Source organism: Myotis yumanensis, unplaced genomic scaffold, assembly GCF_028538775.1.
Source record: "Myotis yumanensis isolate MYYU_CA2020_CCGP unplaced genomic scaffold, mMyoYum1.0.hap1 SCAF_2, whole genome shotgun sequence".
Lineage (NCBI taxonomy): Eukaryota > Metazoa > Chordata > Mammalia > Chiroptera > Vespertilionidae > Myotis > Myotis yumanensis.
This window is the reverse complement of record NW_027223753.1, coordinates 145,917,031-145,934,283: the sequence shown is the minus strand read 5'-3', so window position 1 is coordinate 145,934,283 and position 17,253 is coordinate 145,917,031. Positions and strand designations below refer to the sequence as shown.

Here is a 17,253-nt window from a genome sequence, read left to right as displayed (position 1 = left end):
TGCATTGAGTTGACAGAGTAATTTGAGTTAACGAGCGAGCTCCTTAACGAGGTCTCGGAACGAATTAAACTGGTAAGTCAAGGCCCCACTGTACTTGTATTGGAACTACATTGAACATAGCTGATTTTTTTTTTTTTCACTCAGCTTCAGCTTAACGAGTAGGACAAAATAAGTTTTATTTCATAGTTACAACAAAACTTTTCTAAATTCTTGGTGATTTATACAGAGCTGCAGGGCACATGGCACTGTGCCGAGGAATGCGATGTAGCAACAATGTCGTCACTGGTTTTAAGGTTTCAATATAGTATCTTCTTCAGATTATGTGGAACAAAGGGTGCTATTTTAAAATTCAAATTATATTTGCTCCACAACTATATCCAATTCCTGTCTCTTGGTGCAGAGAAAAAAAAAGCAATGTAGATAAATGACAACATTTGGGGATGTGAGAATCCGATGATCACTCAGCCTAAGATATTAGGCTTTCAGAAAAACAAAACCTGTATTACAATCACACTTCTGGATTAATCTGTTTATTCATGTAGGGATGCTGTAAGCACCAACTGTTCAATATGTTCAACTCTGCTCCAGAAAGATGAAATTAAAATGCTACTTTTTACCTTTAAGATTGAATATGTAATAACATTATAAAACCAAAAGAATTTTAGTAAGTATGAGAAAAGGAAATAAGAAAAAAAAGTAAAACAAGAAAAGGATAATGTAAAAAAAAAAAAGAGAGAGAGAGAACAAGAGGGGGAGAAATTGGGGTGAAAGTCCAACTTAATCAATGGAAAAGGCCGGCCGGCGTGTGATGGGCGAGAACGATGTGGGTGCATCGCACTGACGGCCCTCGTTCCTGGGGAGGGAAGGGTCGGGAGAGCCTTCTTGACCTGCCAGGACATGAGAGATGCTAACGCAGCGCCGTGGAGCCACGCCAAGGACACTGGATTCAAGGACCTGGGTCGGTATCTTAACTCAGTTTGGCCGTGTGCTCCTGGCAAGTTAATTCAGCATTTGGGCCAACATTAAAATGGGACTAAAAAGACCCACCTGGCAGGGCCGATTTTAGGGTTAAGTTTAATGAACTTTCCTCCTTATAAAATTCCTCGTAAATAAAAAGGCTCTCAACAAAGGTTTATGAAACTTCCTGTGTCCTGCATTTTGTAGAATTGCCTTCCTACCCTGGATTTTTAAACCTAATGTTAAGATTGCTTGTGGCAAGAATGCAGGTAACAGCCGGTAACGTATTTCTACCCCTAACTCTGTTGACCACTCTCTAAATGCAATAATTAATAGATGTGCAACCAGGTACAATTACATTAAGTCTGTAGGTAGAGGGTGGATGGTAGCTCTGCTTTAACATGTAGGGGCTAAAGTTACAACTAAGATTCCTGGGGAGAATCTGTCTTTCTAGATAGTCAGAACACTAACCATTTGTTAAGTTGACAGTAAGCAATATTTTAGTAAGCAATATCGTTCTTCTAGTGCAGCGGTTCTCAACCTGTGGGTCGCGACCCCTTTGGCGGCCGAACGACCCTTTCACAGGGGTCGCCTAAGACCATCCTGCATATCAGATATTTACATTACGATTCATAACAGTAGCAACATTACAGTTATGAAGTAGCAACGAAAATAATTTTATGGTTGGGTCACAACATGAGGAACTGTATTTAAAGGGCCAGAAAGTTGAGAACCACTGTTCTAGTGGGAGGTAAAAAAAACAACAAAAAACTCCTCGCCCATTCATCCATTGACGTGACAGGAACTAAGGAAGCTGTGGATATGGAGAATAAAACCAGTGTTTTGTTTTGTTTTTCAAAATACACTGGAAGGAGACATAAGTATGGGCAAACAGTTACGAACCAACATGGTGGCAGGTCTATGAGAGGTACATGGGGAGAGTGCAGACTTCAGGAGCAGTGAGAGAAGAGGACAAAGAACGAGGCCAGGAAGGAGGAGCAAAGGCGAGAAAGGACTTGGCCCACGTGGACTGCAGCAGTGTCCCCTGACTTCGGGGGCGGGGTGGGGGGGGAGGGGGTAAGAAGGAATGGTTTGCTGAGGTGCTCACTGCTGGAAACTGGGAGTTGTGGAAGGCTGGTTGACAGCCATGGTGTGACCACAGTCCTGTTCAGAAGAGAACACTGTCAACAGCAAGGGGGACTGTGTGGTAGCCGTTTCTGAGCCCTGAAATATGACCCCCCTGATTCTTACATCACCTCTTATTTCCACAGTTTATGGGGGCACAGATTTAATTCTTTGTTTAAGTGTATGAGTTTGTCCTCTGTACTCAACTGCGAAACTCCATGAGTGGAGAAGTGTCTGTGCATTTCTCTCCTCAGGCCCGCAGAGACCTGAGCGGATTTTAACAATGTCTGTCAGCATTCACGTGCTGTTAGGCACTTGCAGTGCACACGTGAAAAGAAATTTGACCTGTTGTAAATATCTAGAGGCTATTTGTGAGCCAGGACTGGAACTGCAACATGACAGATAAAGAGAAAGCAGCAAACAAAGCTTCTGTCTGGGCCTGCTAAGCCTGATGTGACTAAGGAGAATGGAGCCTGCCAGGTGGGTATACAAGTCGTCTGTGATTCCAAGATCTTTGTACTGAAGACTGAAAGGCTAAGAAGGTAGCTCATCTGTGGGTAATCCACACTGAATAAAAATAGGAGATCCCTGAATCTACAAAAGTCTTTTCTGCCTTCCCAAAAGGTCCAGGAAGTAGCAAACACTCCACTTTGCACTTAGAAGTTGATATGCTTTCCGTGGGCTTCCCCGAGTTCCACAGGCTTCCCCATCTGTGATCTTGGCTGATCCTTACAACCAGGTGATTCTTTGGGGACAGTGTTGTTTTCAAAGCAGGATGAGAAAACTGAGGCCCGAGAATGAAATTACTTTGTAGCAAACACAGAGTGGAAGATAAATCCAGGCCTTCTGTCTGCTGAGAGTCAGATGTCTTTTTCCTGAACCAACTCTGTTTTCTTCTGCTGGTACCACCACGGCCACGGACCCTCCTCAGTGAGGGTGTGCACGGCTGCTGACACTGGGACATTAGATTTATTCTGCATAACATGTCTATGGAATGAGTACCAGCTACACCCATTTTATAAGGAGAAACAACAAGGTACAGAGGTGAATGAATGACCTTACTCAAGACTTTGCAATTTGCAGGTGACAGAGCTCGGACTCAAACCCAGGTTTGAGGCCTGACTCCAAATCTCATGCTTAATGACTTGAGAATGCTGCTTCTTTGCTCTCTTAGGCTTTTTAGAGAAATAAAAGTTTAGCCACAGAATAATGCATTCAAAATAAAATACTTGGCTGGCTACATTCTCACTGATAATTAATTAGCACACACACTTTCCTAACCTCACATAAACAGAAGTGCTCTTGAACCAAGTCTTGTGAACCCCAATACATTGTGAAAATATCACAGATGACGTCAGAAAGGCTGATTTTGTCTCCTATGCTGCTTGCTCCACCTACGCTCTGTGCAAGGGGTGACAGTGAACAGGCAGGTCCCCTGGAGGAATAAGGCTCCCACAGCTAACCTGTGCACGTTTTCCATGGCGGCCACTTCAGCCAGCGCAGCCAGACTGAAGAACGCAGACACGGCGGGCATCTCGGGAGTGCTGCTCCGTGTCTCCGCGGCCTCGCTGCTGTGTGCGCACGCGTCATGGCAGCCTGTCTCAGTGACTTTAGGGAGACTCCTCTGCAGTTCCTTTGGTTTGTCATCTGCAACGCAAGAGAAATCCATCAGGAGAGGCCCCTCTGTTTTCTACTGAGAAAACTCTGTGCTAGGCAATGTGAAATGAGGTAACATTCTTCACGGCTCACTTTTGTCATCCACTGAATAGTAAGGCTTTTATAGAATCTCTCTCATGGTCACAAAACTCTTATTAAGCTCAACTGCAGCGGTGGGCAGCACTGTGTCCTGATGCTGAGCAGAAAAGCTGCGTATTATTCAAGGTCAAATAGGTCAGTGTTGGAGATAGAAAAATGGGCTTAGTCAATATACAGCCCAAGGGACTTCTGCAGAGGGGCCGGTGGATGCAGTAAAGGGCCCTTAAAAACCGAATGACCAAACGTTTCTGATGAAGCTGCGGCTGCCCTACCTACTAGGGCAACCCTGACACTCGGTGTGCTATGATAACACTTAGGGTGGCAACACTAACCCAATGAAATTTCAATCCCAACGAGACCCCAAGCTGTCACTTTTGTTCTAAGACCTACTGAAAGAAAGATAAAGCCAATATGCCTGTTGGAAGTGAGTATCCTTACTGTGTAGCCAAGATAGAGGGCAGGTGTTATCATGACTTTAAAAACATTTCAACCACATAAAATAATTGATAAAGGCAGTAAATTGCCATATAGTACGTGAACCTGAAAGTGCTATGTGCTTTCCTACATGAAAGAAAGTATTTTCTACAATTTTTCACTCTTCCTCCAAGTAAAAATGAGGCTATAACCATTTACAAAATGAAAATCACAGAGCAGAACCCACAGTGGAAAGGAAATAAGGGAGGGGCCTGCTGGACTAAATATGAGGAAAACTGGGTTCTAGTCTTCATCATCCTTCTGCTTAGTAGTTCAAAGCATTCAAAACAAAAGTGTGCCCCTTTGAGCCGCAGCTCTTATGTGACAGGGAAAACTCAGGGCTCTTTAATATGCTTTATTGTTCTATCAATCTACATATGCAAAACAAGAGAAATGCACAAAATTCACTAACTGTCCTCTAATTCTATCTCAGCAAATAATGAATCTCTATTAACAAGTAGATTAATTTAAATCAGATATTTATAAATCTTGTTCTCAAAAAACACTCATTTAAACATTTTTTTCTCCTATTTATTGAATTCATTGTGGACCTTCGACCTTTTTCTGGCTACTGAATTAGGGTGGCGGGGAGGGACCCTTCCTTCGGGACTGACAGAAAGAGATGAGAGAGGTGATAAAAGGCAACATGGCAACAGCTCAGAGCACTAATGCTTAGGTGGCGTCGCACCCCAAGATCTGAGGGAGGATGCTCAGTATCAAGCTCTGATCCCATCAGGCAATTCTACGGCCATGGAGACCCCCAGGAACAACAAACAGACCCCAGACCACAACCGAAAATGGAGAAATTCACGGTAATTTAAGAGTTGGTTAAAGATTAGCCCAGAGAACGAGAGTAATCCAGAAGCATGCTCGAGCTCCCTGGGTGGGCTTAGTCAGCTTTGCAGAAGTGCTGGATGCTTCCTAAAGTGCCTTCTCTCACTGACTTGAGCAGTGAGCCATGGAGAAACACTGATTCATCCAGGATTTTTAAAAGCCTGGGATCTTTGGGAATTTCCTTAACCAACACTGTTTCTGTGCATGCTGAGAAAGGGAAGGAGAAGCTGACAGCCCCAAAAATTACCTTTCCTTTCTAGGAAATCAAGATATGCTCTTGGAAAAAGATCTATGACTTTAAAGCACAGACTAAAACGTGCACATTTGGGAGTCTGTAGAAAACTAGTTATCAAGGAGACCCAGAAAGAGAAAATGTCACTGTGACCAAACCCGCAGTTGGCGTATAGTCACTTGCTGGCCCAAGTGGCCACGAGGGTCAGCTGCTTGATTTGGTTATCTCTGTCTAAAGCTCCCTCTTCTTACCCAAAGTACCTCCTGCTGGTGACACCCGGCCATCTGCTGTCCTGACCAGGTGTGTGATCTTGGTTTTCCTTGCTTTTCTCTTTTGGCTGCCCACCAGGGGTTCTTGCGTTGCTGTTGGCTCTGGAGTGTTGGGAATGGATGGGGCATTTTTAACCTTATGAGCAGGCTCTGTGGTGTTTTTGTCTTCTGTAAATATGGCTGAAACAGGACAAACCATATAGAGTTACACACAAAAACACAAGGCACCGACATTGCTCTTGGAAGGAAACATTCTCAATATCTGACCCTTCTGAATGGAGAACTTGCATTTAGAGTTTTCAAAGTATTGATGGGGAAAAAAATGCCCGTAAGTTTAAACACTTACACTTATATCTATCTGCGTTGGTAGATTAAGTACAGAGGATTAAGATGCACCCCACCTCAATAGAATACTGAACACCAAGAGGCCATTGTGTCCCAACTGACCACAAGTTGTGCAGGTGTCAGGGTCCCTATCTGAGATCCTTTTGGCCAGCTGGTCTGAAGAGGATGATAAATTTTTCTTCTCCTGAGGATACTGAGCTAAATATGTGCTTCTTAAAGTTATACTTATCCCTGGGATATTCGCTTTCAATCACCACGTTGGACTAATCAGAAAAAGACGCTGTGAGGGAGGCCTGACCCTTTTGTTGATGGCTTGGCCAGGACCCTCCCCCCACCCCCCCCAAACGCTGCTGAAGCCAGCACAGACTGAGACTCTCCTATTGGCTAAATTCCAGGATCAGGTGACTGTGCTTAGTGAGACAATTTCAGGAAGTACCATATCTCAGCAGGGCTCCTTGGAAAGTTTAGTTCTAGGTCCCTAATTCTGACTGGATTATCAGTAAATTGTTTAATAGCACACGCTTGTGCCCCAAATAGCACAGTCAAGAGCAAGGAACAAATATGCCACCAAAGACTTGCTCCCGATTCAAAGAGTTTGGGAATGCTGTGTCTTTTCTTATATACTCGTTTCCTTAGGAGCTCATCCATCTCCCTCTCCCCTTAATTTCAAAATAAGACAAATATGCAGATACGAGTATAGTGTGCATTTAGGAGTACATATATGTAATCACGTTTCATGACTAGGACTTCTTTATTCCAGTGGTTGAAGGTCTCTTGGGCAGGGATGAGATGCATCTTTTCCTTTTTTAATGATCCAACCTCTTAAGACAGGCATAGAAGTGGTTTTTGACAAAGAAGAGGGGAGGGTGGCTCAGGAAATCAAGGTGAGACATGAGAAATTGTGCAAACTAAACCTGAAGTATAAATGAAGGTGCTTATCAGAGGAGGGTGTGAAGGCAGACATTGGAAATAAGACAATATATGTAATGCATGTAGAAGAAAACAGTTGAAATAGGAAAAGAACAGAGCGAAAATAAGAATATGAAATAATGCACTGTTCATATAAATACTTGCAGAGGCTTCATTCAACAATTTCAATCTCGCTCTCTAATGGATTTAGTTAGACACATCTTTGAGAAAGGAGAGCTATGAATTCGTAAGATCGTTGACCTCAAGATGGTGATTCCCATTCTACAAGTGAGAAATAATTTCAATTATATCAAAAGAAAGGATGTAAAGCATAAATCATAATTTAGGATTGACCTTACCTTAATATTACATAATAGATGCCTGTTTGGCGACAGGCTTAAGATAATAGTTATTTAAAAAAATAAACTGCACTATTTGGCAATGTTCCCAAATACCTTTTCAAGCAAATAATTTAAAAAAAAATAGAAAAAAAGAATCTTTTTAAGTTGTAGATCTATCTCCAGGTCAAACAGTCATAGCATATTTATACTTTGATATTTAGCCTAACACAGGCCAATTGTGGTATATATATTTTTTTCAGTTTGAACTTCGATAAAAGCTACATAAAAGCAAATAAAAGATAATTTGGTTAGAAACACTCCAATGATGTTTAATGACTCTGCATTAGCCCTGAAATTCAAAGCTTCCCCTAGGTTAAAGTAGCCCAAATCTAAGTTCAAAGTGAGGATTAAATAACCTCTACTGGATATTCACAAGCAACAAAATTTATGGTTTTGTATCCAGACCCATCAGTTGTCCCTCTGATTACAGGGTGGATCTTACTCACCTCTCCAGTATGATCACTACTGGAGGATTATAGATGCACCTTCCAGAAAAAGCATTTACCTCTTCCTTTTTATCTTCCTATTCCCATAAAAATTCAGAACTTGTGGAAATAAGGTTATAGCAAGTTCCAAAGAGGAAGGGTATATTATATTAAAAGATTGCTCATTATAAGAAATGAAGAAAGGAAGGAAGGAAGGAAGGAAGGAAGGAAGGAAGGAAGGAAGGAAGGAAGGAAGGAAGGAAGGAAACACCAAGAAAGCCAAAGAGAAGGCATGGATACCCAAAAAAGGGCCAAGTGCGTTAGGAAAGATGACCCGGTTTCTACGGAAAGATGGTGGGGTGATGGAAATAACACAGTACAGAGAAAGCTGGATTCTACTCATGACTTTCAAATTCATTAACTGTAAAGATGGAGACTGGACTCAATTAGCTCTAAAGGAGCCACCCAGTCCCCCAAATTCTTTTCATTTTGCTACACAGCCTAGAATCGGGGTCCTGATCAGGGAAAATCAGGTGTGCAGCTTGCTCCAGAGGCTCAGGACTAGGAAAGAGCCTCTCCCTTGATAAAGTGTATGGCTTTCTAACCACTATGCTGTACACCCAAAACTAATATAAAATAATAATGAATGCAAATTGTAATTGAAAAAATAAATAATCCTATATAATAAAGAGCTACTATGCAAATGGTCATCATGTCCTTGTGCCCTCGCGCGGGGGTCAGGGGACCTGAGGCTGCAATCCCTGTCCTGGTGCTGAGCTGGGGGTGGGGTGGGGTGGGGGGGACTTGAGGCCACGCCCCCCGCATGGAGGGGCTTGATGGGGGACCTGAGGATGTGGGTGGAGCCGGCCAGGTCTAGGTCTCACTCGATTTTGAGGCGCGTGTGTGTGGGCGGGGACTTGACTCTGGGTCCTGCGGCATCCCCTAGACTCTGACTGGAGGGAGATTTTCATATACATTTTACTAATTTTCTTTCATCTCTGACACTTCTATTATTGAGAAAGGGCAAATAGCAATATTAAAATATTTCCTCTAATTAATTCCCTTTTAATGTGCATGAATTTTGTGCACTGGGCCACTAGTAAGAATAATAAGAATAATACCTTGACTAGGATTGTTAGATTTTTCTTCTTAGTGAGCCTTCAAATGGTTTCATTTCTATTCAATGTTTATTCCTTTTGCTGTGTGTTCCAGATGAACTGGTAAAAACACAATAAAAAGCCAAGGGATGGTTGCAAAGGGACTGCAAATGGGAGGTATAGTTCAGGCCTTAAAGTACATCGGGACTATGGGAAGCTCAGAAAACAGCATTCAAGGAGCCAGGGGTCAAAGGCCAGCTGGCTAACAGAGACCAACAATGGTCAAGTCCCAGAAATTGTGTACTGGGAGATGGTAAAGGAGTGCATCAGTTTGCAGACTCGGGCAAAAAAGAGAATTTATTGCAAGTTTTCATAAATCCCTGAAAAGAGGCAATTCCACCTCTCCAGATGTCTTCTCTAAACCCCTTGTCAAATCCGTAAGTAACTGTGGGTCCTGCAGACAGGTGTGTAGCCTTACCCAGTTGGCTCAGTCGATAGAGTGTCGGCCTGCAGACCAAAGGGTCCCAGGTTCAACTCCGGATAAAAAAAGCATGTACCTTGGTTTCAGGCTCCTCCTTGGTTGGAAGCAACCAATCAATGTGTTTCTCTCACATTGATGTCTCTCTCTCTCTCTGTCTTTCTCTCTCTCCTAAAAATCAATGGAAAAATATCCTCAGGTGAGGATTAATGAAAAGATAAAATAATAAAATAAAAGTAGAATAAAAAGGGTGTGTAATGTGATGCTGCTAGAGTTTGGAAGAGGAGTTAAGAGTGAGTCCTACTCCATGCATTGATTGACCCAGGAGGTAACCAACTCCAGAACATCTTGTGTGGTGGCCTAGACAGATGACAACCTTCAGGGTCAGCACTCAGGGAGAACCCTCCCCAGGACAGAAGAATTGGGAAAGGCAGGTAAGACTAAGTCAAAGAAGTAGTTGTCTGGGACAGGACAGTACACCTGAGTCCAGCAACATTAGCACACAAAGGGATTGGAAATAGAAAAAGCTCAGGGAGGAAAAAAGCCTGCAGTTGAGCATCAAGACAGCATGCCAGCTCCCTTTTCTTTCTCCCTGACAAACCAGTGGAAATGTGAGAAAAGAAAGGCTTGTCGTCTAAAACCAAATTAAGTCATTTCTCTTTCGGCTTGTAATTGGGCACACAAACCTACCCAAGCACTGCAAAACACGTCCACAGGGCTAGTTTTTCACTCCACAATCATCGTAACACACTTGGCGCGGATCATCTGAGAGTGATAATGTGAACTCACTCCTGGAGCAGCATTAGGAATGTGGCAGTAACAGACTCTTGTTTTCCACACTCTACTCCCAAAATGTGGAGATCATTTTTTGCACTGTACCCCAGGAGACCACTAGAGTGCTCTAGAGTCATGAATTCACATTCCAACTAGGGGAATCCAACTTGCACTGAAATTATTATAGCCAAATTTGGAATCTCATTGCCTTTGGTTGGTCTCCTGTGAACTGAAAATGCAGTGGGACACTGCGTGAAACACAGGAAAAATAACCAAACGAATAAACTTAATCCTGGGAGACCTTGCTGAAGTGAAGTAGCAATTATTTTGAACTGAGGAGATCAAGTTAGCCTGAGTGCTATGGCTCCTGATTGAAAATCTAAGTATAAAACAAATTTTCTCCCCCGTAATTAGATGTATTGCAAAAGAAACTAGTCTTACAGAGATTCCTAGTCTGAGGTTTTTGGTTTTCTTTTCTTATAGGATACCATTTGTAACTTCAACATCTGAGACAAATGAGGACCATCTACAGATATGCCTGAAAAGCAGCCAATGTGGAAAAACTATTGGTTTCGCCAAAACCGGTTTGGCTCAGTGGATAGAGCGTCGGCCTGCGGACTGAAAGGTCCCAGGTTCGATTCCGGTCAAGGGCATGTACCTGGGTTGCGGGCACATCCCCAGTAGGAGATGTGCAGGAGGCAGCTGGTCGATGTTTCTCTCTCATCGATGTTTCTAACTCTCTATCTCTCTCCCTTCCTCTCTGTAAAAAAAATCAATAAAATATATTAAAAAAAAACAACAACAACAACAAAAACTATTGGTTTCTTCCTTTCCTTCCTGCTTCTGTTGGTCAGGCTTCATGTATTTGGAGCTAATAAGCACTTCTTACTTCACCAAGGCTGATTGATGTGAAGATTAGTTTTCGCAAAAAAAAAAATTATATAAAAGTCCTCTGGAAACTATAATGTAATATTAAGTATTACCTAGCTTCAGAATGAGCATGACACCATAACTTGGTGGAAAGATAAGTGACAGAGGTAGGTTGTCTTGGTTTATATGAAAAATTTGACTTTAATTCTAGGCTATTAGCAATATATATATATTTTGATGATCTACAAAAGTTTCAAGAAATGGTTTAGTGATTTTGAAAAGCTTGGGTGGAAATGTTTAAACCAGATTATAAGCTTAGCACTTAAGCCTCAGATATGATGACTAATCACCTAAAGATTTCTGATTTTAAAAAAATGTTAATTTCAGAAAGGAAGGGAAAGGGAGAGATACAAACATCAATGATGACAGAGAATCATTGATCAGCTGCCTCCTGCACACCTCCTACTGGGGATCGAGCTGGCAATCTGGGCATGTGCTCTGACAGGCAATTGAACTGTGACCTCCTGGTTCATAGATCAAAACTCAACCACTGAGCTACAATTGCCAGGCAATTTCTGATATTTTGGAAAAAAAAATACAAATGGTAATCCAATTATACTTGGGATGATATAAAGAAAACATAATGAACTTTAAGTCCTCCACTTTAACAGAAATCAGGGATAGTTAACAGTTGTGGCCTCAGTTGAGTCAACATTTCTATACAGATATCAATTACAAACAACTCCTGTCTAACCTTTGCCTAGGGCGGTTTACACACTCCACAATTATCCTGATTACAGTTTCATTTTCTTATATTTTTACACTCTCAAAAGTAAAGTTCTAATAAGCAGTGATATGGCCACAGGTGAGAGAGAGAATGAAGAGCTGAGATAATTCACAAAGTACATTGTTTACCACCCAAACAAGTAAATGTAGGGGATGGTATGAAAATAAGTAACAAGAAAAGGTCACTTTAAATTACTGGTAATTTCCAAAGCTCAAACCTATTCCTTTTTTCTGGCCACGTAAAATAATTTGCACTTTACACTGCAGGGCATGCAATTTTTAGTGCATGTTCTCTAAAGTTTTGTTTCATATACATTAATAATAAGGATAATTAAATATCGCCGATAATAACTCTATTTCCAACTAAACCCTTGGGTCTGCCTAGAAGACTCAAAATTGATTTACTTTTCTGTTTCCGAAATGGCAGAAAATTAGGGCTTCCAAATTAACCTACTTTCAGGAAATCACATAATAAAATCATCAAGTGTTAGAAGGGAAATAGAATTTATGTATTAGCACACCTCACCATTTACCCACCCCTAATACATGAGTCACATTCACACTTAGCACCAACATAGACAGTGAATCCTAGTGAGGCTAAACAATCTGTTCTACTGAAACAAGCTCTCTAGTGGTGAATCTGAGACCAGCACCCAGGTCTCCTAATTCCTACCTAATTCATGCTTTCTACCACACTGCACATGTTATGATAACCCATTTTATATGAGGTAGGGTTTTCATTGTTTAAAAACACAAAATATTTAGAGCAGTATCACTAAAAAAATGTATTGTGGTCTTTTTTAAATACTTCTTTTAGATTCCTTATCAGCGCCTTACATTATTTATCAAATCTGTGTAGAATCTATTTTTAATACAAAAGAGCTAATATATATCAATTTTGGGATGTCAAAATTTAATTCTGAGAGCAGTACAACAATTCATATTTTGTTTTGCCAGCTTAAGTGCAGAAATGATACTGCCCAGAGGTTGTGATGTGAAGTGACAGGTCAGAAAACAGACATGCTGCTGGCATTTTCTGTAAAAGTAAATGGTATAAAAGCAGTCATGGCCCATGTAACCAGTACCTACCAAACAAAAAAATTCCATGTTTACAATATACTCAAATTTGTATATTTTTTATAAATATCTTTAAAACATAGGTATTTTTAATAAATGATTTCGGCTAAATGAGCATTTTAATTTTTTTCTCCTTTTTAGTAAGGAAATGAGAGTGTATTTGGGAGTCCAGAGACGTGGGCTACTCATCATTAAGTTCCCTTTTCCAGCCATAAATAAATCAAACAGGTTGAACGGGATGACCTCTAAAATCCCTTCTAGTTTTCAAATGAATCAACTAATTAAGCACTATGAAAATGGTCAGCTCTTTAAAATTATCTACAGTGGAAAAAAAGAGAATCAATGGGAAAAAAGGGAGGGTGGCTCCTTAACCATCACAGAAATGAGCATTCACCTGAGGGTCTATATTTAATAGAAATTAGATAATATCACAAATAAATATAATTGTGAGAAATTCTGACATAAAAATCTATACTTAGACCTGTAACATTATACGGTCTTATTATGGCGCATTTTTTGGGCTATACATAGGCCTCAGAGGCAATCCATTTATATATATAAAAGCCTAAGTGACCGTTACCACTGGAACGAACAGGTGTTATGATGCACACTGACCACCAGAGGGCAGACGCTCAATGCAGAAACTGCCCCCTGGTGGTCAGTGCGCTCTAGCCAACCTCCCACAGCCAGCCAACCTCCGCTGGTCCTTCCCCCAGGCCGGCAAATCTCCCGCGGCCCCCCACCCCCATCCGGCAGACCCCTTCGGAAGGCCCCATCCAGCAGCGGGCAGGCACCGGCCGGCCCGGCCCCAATCAGGACTGGGCGAGACGGTCCTGATAGGCTCTGATCGCTGGCCAGGCCTAGGACCCCACCTGTGAATGAATTTCATGCACCAGGCCTCTAGTTTAAACATATTTACAGGTACTGGGAGGTTGACTAGAAAAAAAGGCCAGGCCAGGAACCATTTCTGCATGCCTGTCCATGCCCAGCCACCCGGACAGCCCCATGCTAGCCCTGTTCTTACTCCCATGAACATCTGCCTGCAACATGACTGCAAAGCTAAGTGTTTTTATTTATGAAAAATCTCATTAATGTGGCTCAAAGGTTATAAATCTCCTTTCGACAAATTAAACTCCATATGACAGATTGCCTGACCCTGAGCAGGGTCAAAAAATACCAGTTTTGATTTGAAAATTTAAAATAACCCAATTATGAACACTTAGGTCTAATGCTGTTGGTGGAGCCCATATAAATTACACTTTTTAAACATATTAAAATTGTGCCTTTACCAGCACAGATGATCTGAAATGATATAATGAATATTGCTTTTTTTTACCTTCTGTAGGGTGAATGGCATCCAAGAAGAATTGCTTGTTTGACCATTTATCCCCACTTCCTAAAAACAATGACAAAAAGGAAAGTGACACTCTACTCCCAGTATAGATATATACACTACAAAAATAAGACAATATACAAAATAACTTGAATAAAAAGCATCATCACACAAATAAAGCAGAATTTCATTTCAACTATTTAATTCTCAACTAAAATAATTAGGCTATACAGGAAATGGATTAAATAAAAATAAACAAATTTACCTTTTATGAAATACATTGTTGGTAAATTCTATGACTTTAATCAAGAAAATCTGAAGACCAGTTAAGAGGGAATGATGCAAGCTCACATTTACCTAAAGCGTGATGTTTCTCCACTGGAAGCAGAGAAAAATAACACATACAAACCAAAACTACGCGACTGAAGTGGAGGTGAAAATAAAACCCAAATGAAGTAAGAGGTTACATACAGGAGCACACAGGCACATGTGTCTGCACATGGAAGACAGCTGCATCTGAGGCCTCCCCCAGCAACAGGAAAGGCTTCCCATCTGGCCATGCAAGGAGATGCAAATGGGCACCGGATGAGAAGGCCCATGGTAGTCACGACACTAGCATGCGGGGAAGATGCTAAAGAGAGCCTGACTCTCAGGACACACGGCTGAATTGAACGAAATGGAGAGATTTATCTTTCCTGTGAAAGAAGAGTGGGAGTCCTGAACTGTGAGAAGAAAATAAAAACAAAAAAACCTTCAGATGAGCCCTGACGAGGCTCAAAGGCCCATCAAGATTGTAACACTGACACAGAGGTTCAGAGTAAAGGAGGGGAGAGTGCAATACATCTCTAGTGCCCTCTGGAAATAAAAGTTACGGAACTGAAGGAGGTAGAAAGAAGAGTTGGGCAAATGATGAAGTACATTGTTGGGGGGTGGGGGGGACGGGGAAAGGAGGTTATGACTTAGGAGTGAAATCCTCCTCGACAAGAATCCTTAAGTGTCAGAGAAAATAAAGAAATCATGGGACTTTCACATGAAACTAGTACGGTTTCAGGAGGAAAATGTGGTCCTGGTATGAAGGCTGCTGAACATGAGAAAAAAGAAAGTAGTCAAAAAAAAAAAAAAGTGGATAAGGGTTCAAGAAAACTAAATTACAAAATGCACCAAAATATAGATGAGAAAAAGCAATTTTAGGTTTCATATGGAACTCTGAAAATAGAGACAAATACGGGATTTGAGTAGAAATCCAAGTGAAGGAGCTCTCTTTGCAATTAGCTGCAGAATCTAGAGATAATGAATATGCCTGCATCAGGAGCTGATGACAGTGAAGCAAGCCAAGGGGAGGCCAAGGCGAAGCCAGTGCGCGAAGCAATGCTCAAAGATGAATTCGCAATGGAGGTGGCCAAGACACCTTAATGGAGGATGGAAGGCACCAATACCTTTTTCTGGAACATTAGGCTTCTCCTTTTTGTGCTTATATTTGCTGACAATTTTGTGGAATAAGTTCTTTTTCTGAGACTGGAAAGAACCTATAGACAATATTAATATAAATATATTTTAAATTCACAATGTTCCATAAAACAATGCCGTGTTTCTAAATAATTACACCCTCCTCCCACGTGTGAAATAAGCGAATTGAGTCATAAGAAATGTCACCTTGAGTCGTTACTCATTTAACGAGTGCTCAGCTTCCTTTTTTAGGGGGCTGAGCACTATAAAACCCAGCGAGGTTTTCCTTCAAATGTATTGGGCAGAAGCCTCCATTAGGGCTAAGACTCTCTCAGCAGAAATAAAGAGATTTCGTGACTAGAGACAGGCCACAACTAATAACAGCAGAGTAGCTGCCATCTGTAACAAAGAAAAGATTTTACTTTCGATTCCCAAATACCGCGAAGAAAAGGACTGCATGGGCATTCATCTCTCCTAAGAAACTGATTTTCACAAGGACAACACTTTCAAGACAACGGTTGGCCTGAGAGCATTACATAACTTTCTAGCGCCTCTTCTGAGGATATTCTAGGAAGAAAAAAAAGTGATTTGAAAACAGAAAGATTTATTTGCCAAAAAATCTTTTTTCTGGTGCAGAGAGAAGCCTCAGATTGTAACTTAGTTTTCTCAGATAGAAAAAATAGAAGGCCATTTTTTAATCACCATTCAGAAATGCCAACAAGAGCACTGACCTGCCCAAAGTAGGTTATTTCTATACTGTGATATTCCTATTGTGAAATTGACTTCATCGTTTAAATAAGTCTGCTTCCTCATCTTCAAATGGTAATAATAATAATGTCTCATTCACAGGCTTGATGTGAGGATTAAAAAAGTTCGGAAGCTCTATAAACTGCCCCTGCGGCACCTATCCACCTAACAGCACCTGCAACCACACGCTTTGCCTTACAGAGGCAAACTAGGCTCCTGTCTTAAATGTACAATTCAGTGGTTTTTATATTCACAGATATTTGCAACCATCATCATTTTGGAATATTTTTATCACCTCAAAAATAAATCCCATATCCCTTAGCTATCACCCCTCCCTATAACTGCATTCCCTCTATCCCTAAGCAATCACTAATCTACTTTCTCTCTAAATATATGAACATTCATATACAAGCTTTTGTGTTCATTTTTTTTGGACATAAACCTAGGAGTGGAGCTGCTAGGTTATAATGTAACTGTATGTTTAACCTTTTGAGGAACTGTCAGACTGTCTCACAGCCTCATTTACACTTATTACACTCCACTAACACTTGTCTTTTTCATTATTAAATCCATCTCAAGGATGTGAAGTGGTATCTCGCTCACTGTGGTTTTGATTCGCATTTTCCTGACAACTAATGACGTTAAGCATTTTTTCATGTGCTTACTGGCATGTGTATACCTTCTGTAGGGAAACAGCTATTCAAACAACTTGCCCATTTTTAAATTAACTGTCTTCTTGAGTTGTGTGCGTTTTTCATATGCTCTGTGGAATGTTTTCTCACTTTCTTACTAGTGTCCTTTGAGGCACAAATTCTAAATTCTGATACAATCAAATTATCTATTTTTGTCTTTTGTTGCTTGAGAGTTTGGTATCATAGCAAAGGATCCATTGACAAATCTGAGATCACTAAGATTTACC

The 17,253-nt window shown here is 41.0% G+C and overlaps 1 protein-coding gene across 11 annotated transcripts in view; it reads right to left on the bottom strand.

The window, feature by feature from the left end:
- BBX (BBX high mobility group box domain containing) overlaps nucleotides 1-17,253 on the bottom strand; it is a 291,018-nt gene that overhangs the window by 6,398 nt on the left and 267,367 nt on the right. For 7 of the 11 annotated variants that reach the window (XM_070406138.1, XM_070406133.1, XM_070406134.1 and 4 more), the window contains 4 exons: nucleotides 15,578-15,667; nucleotides 14,145-14,204; nucleotides 5,629-5,826; nucleotides 3,546-3,729 (listed from right to left, as the gene is read on the bottom strand). In XM_070406138.1, coding sequence (XP_070262239.1) covers nucleotides 3,546-3,729; nucleotides 5,629-5,826; nucleotides 14,145-14,204; nucleotides 15,578-15,667 — 532 coding nt within the window. The remainder of the gene's footprint in view (nucleotides 1-3,545; nucleotides 3,730-5,628; nucleotides 5,827-14,144; nucleotides 14,205-15,577; nucleotides 15,668-17,253) is intronic. The other 4 variants (XM_070406132.1, XM_070406140.1, XM_070406139.1 and 1 more) reach the window with 4 other exon arrangements.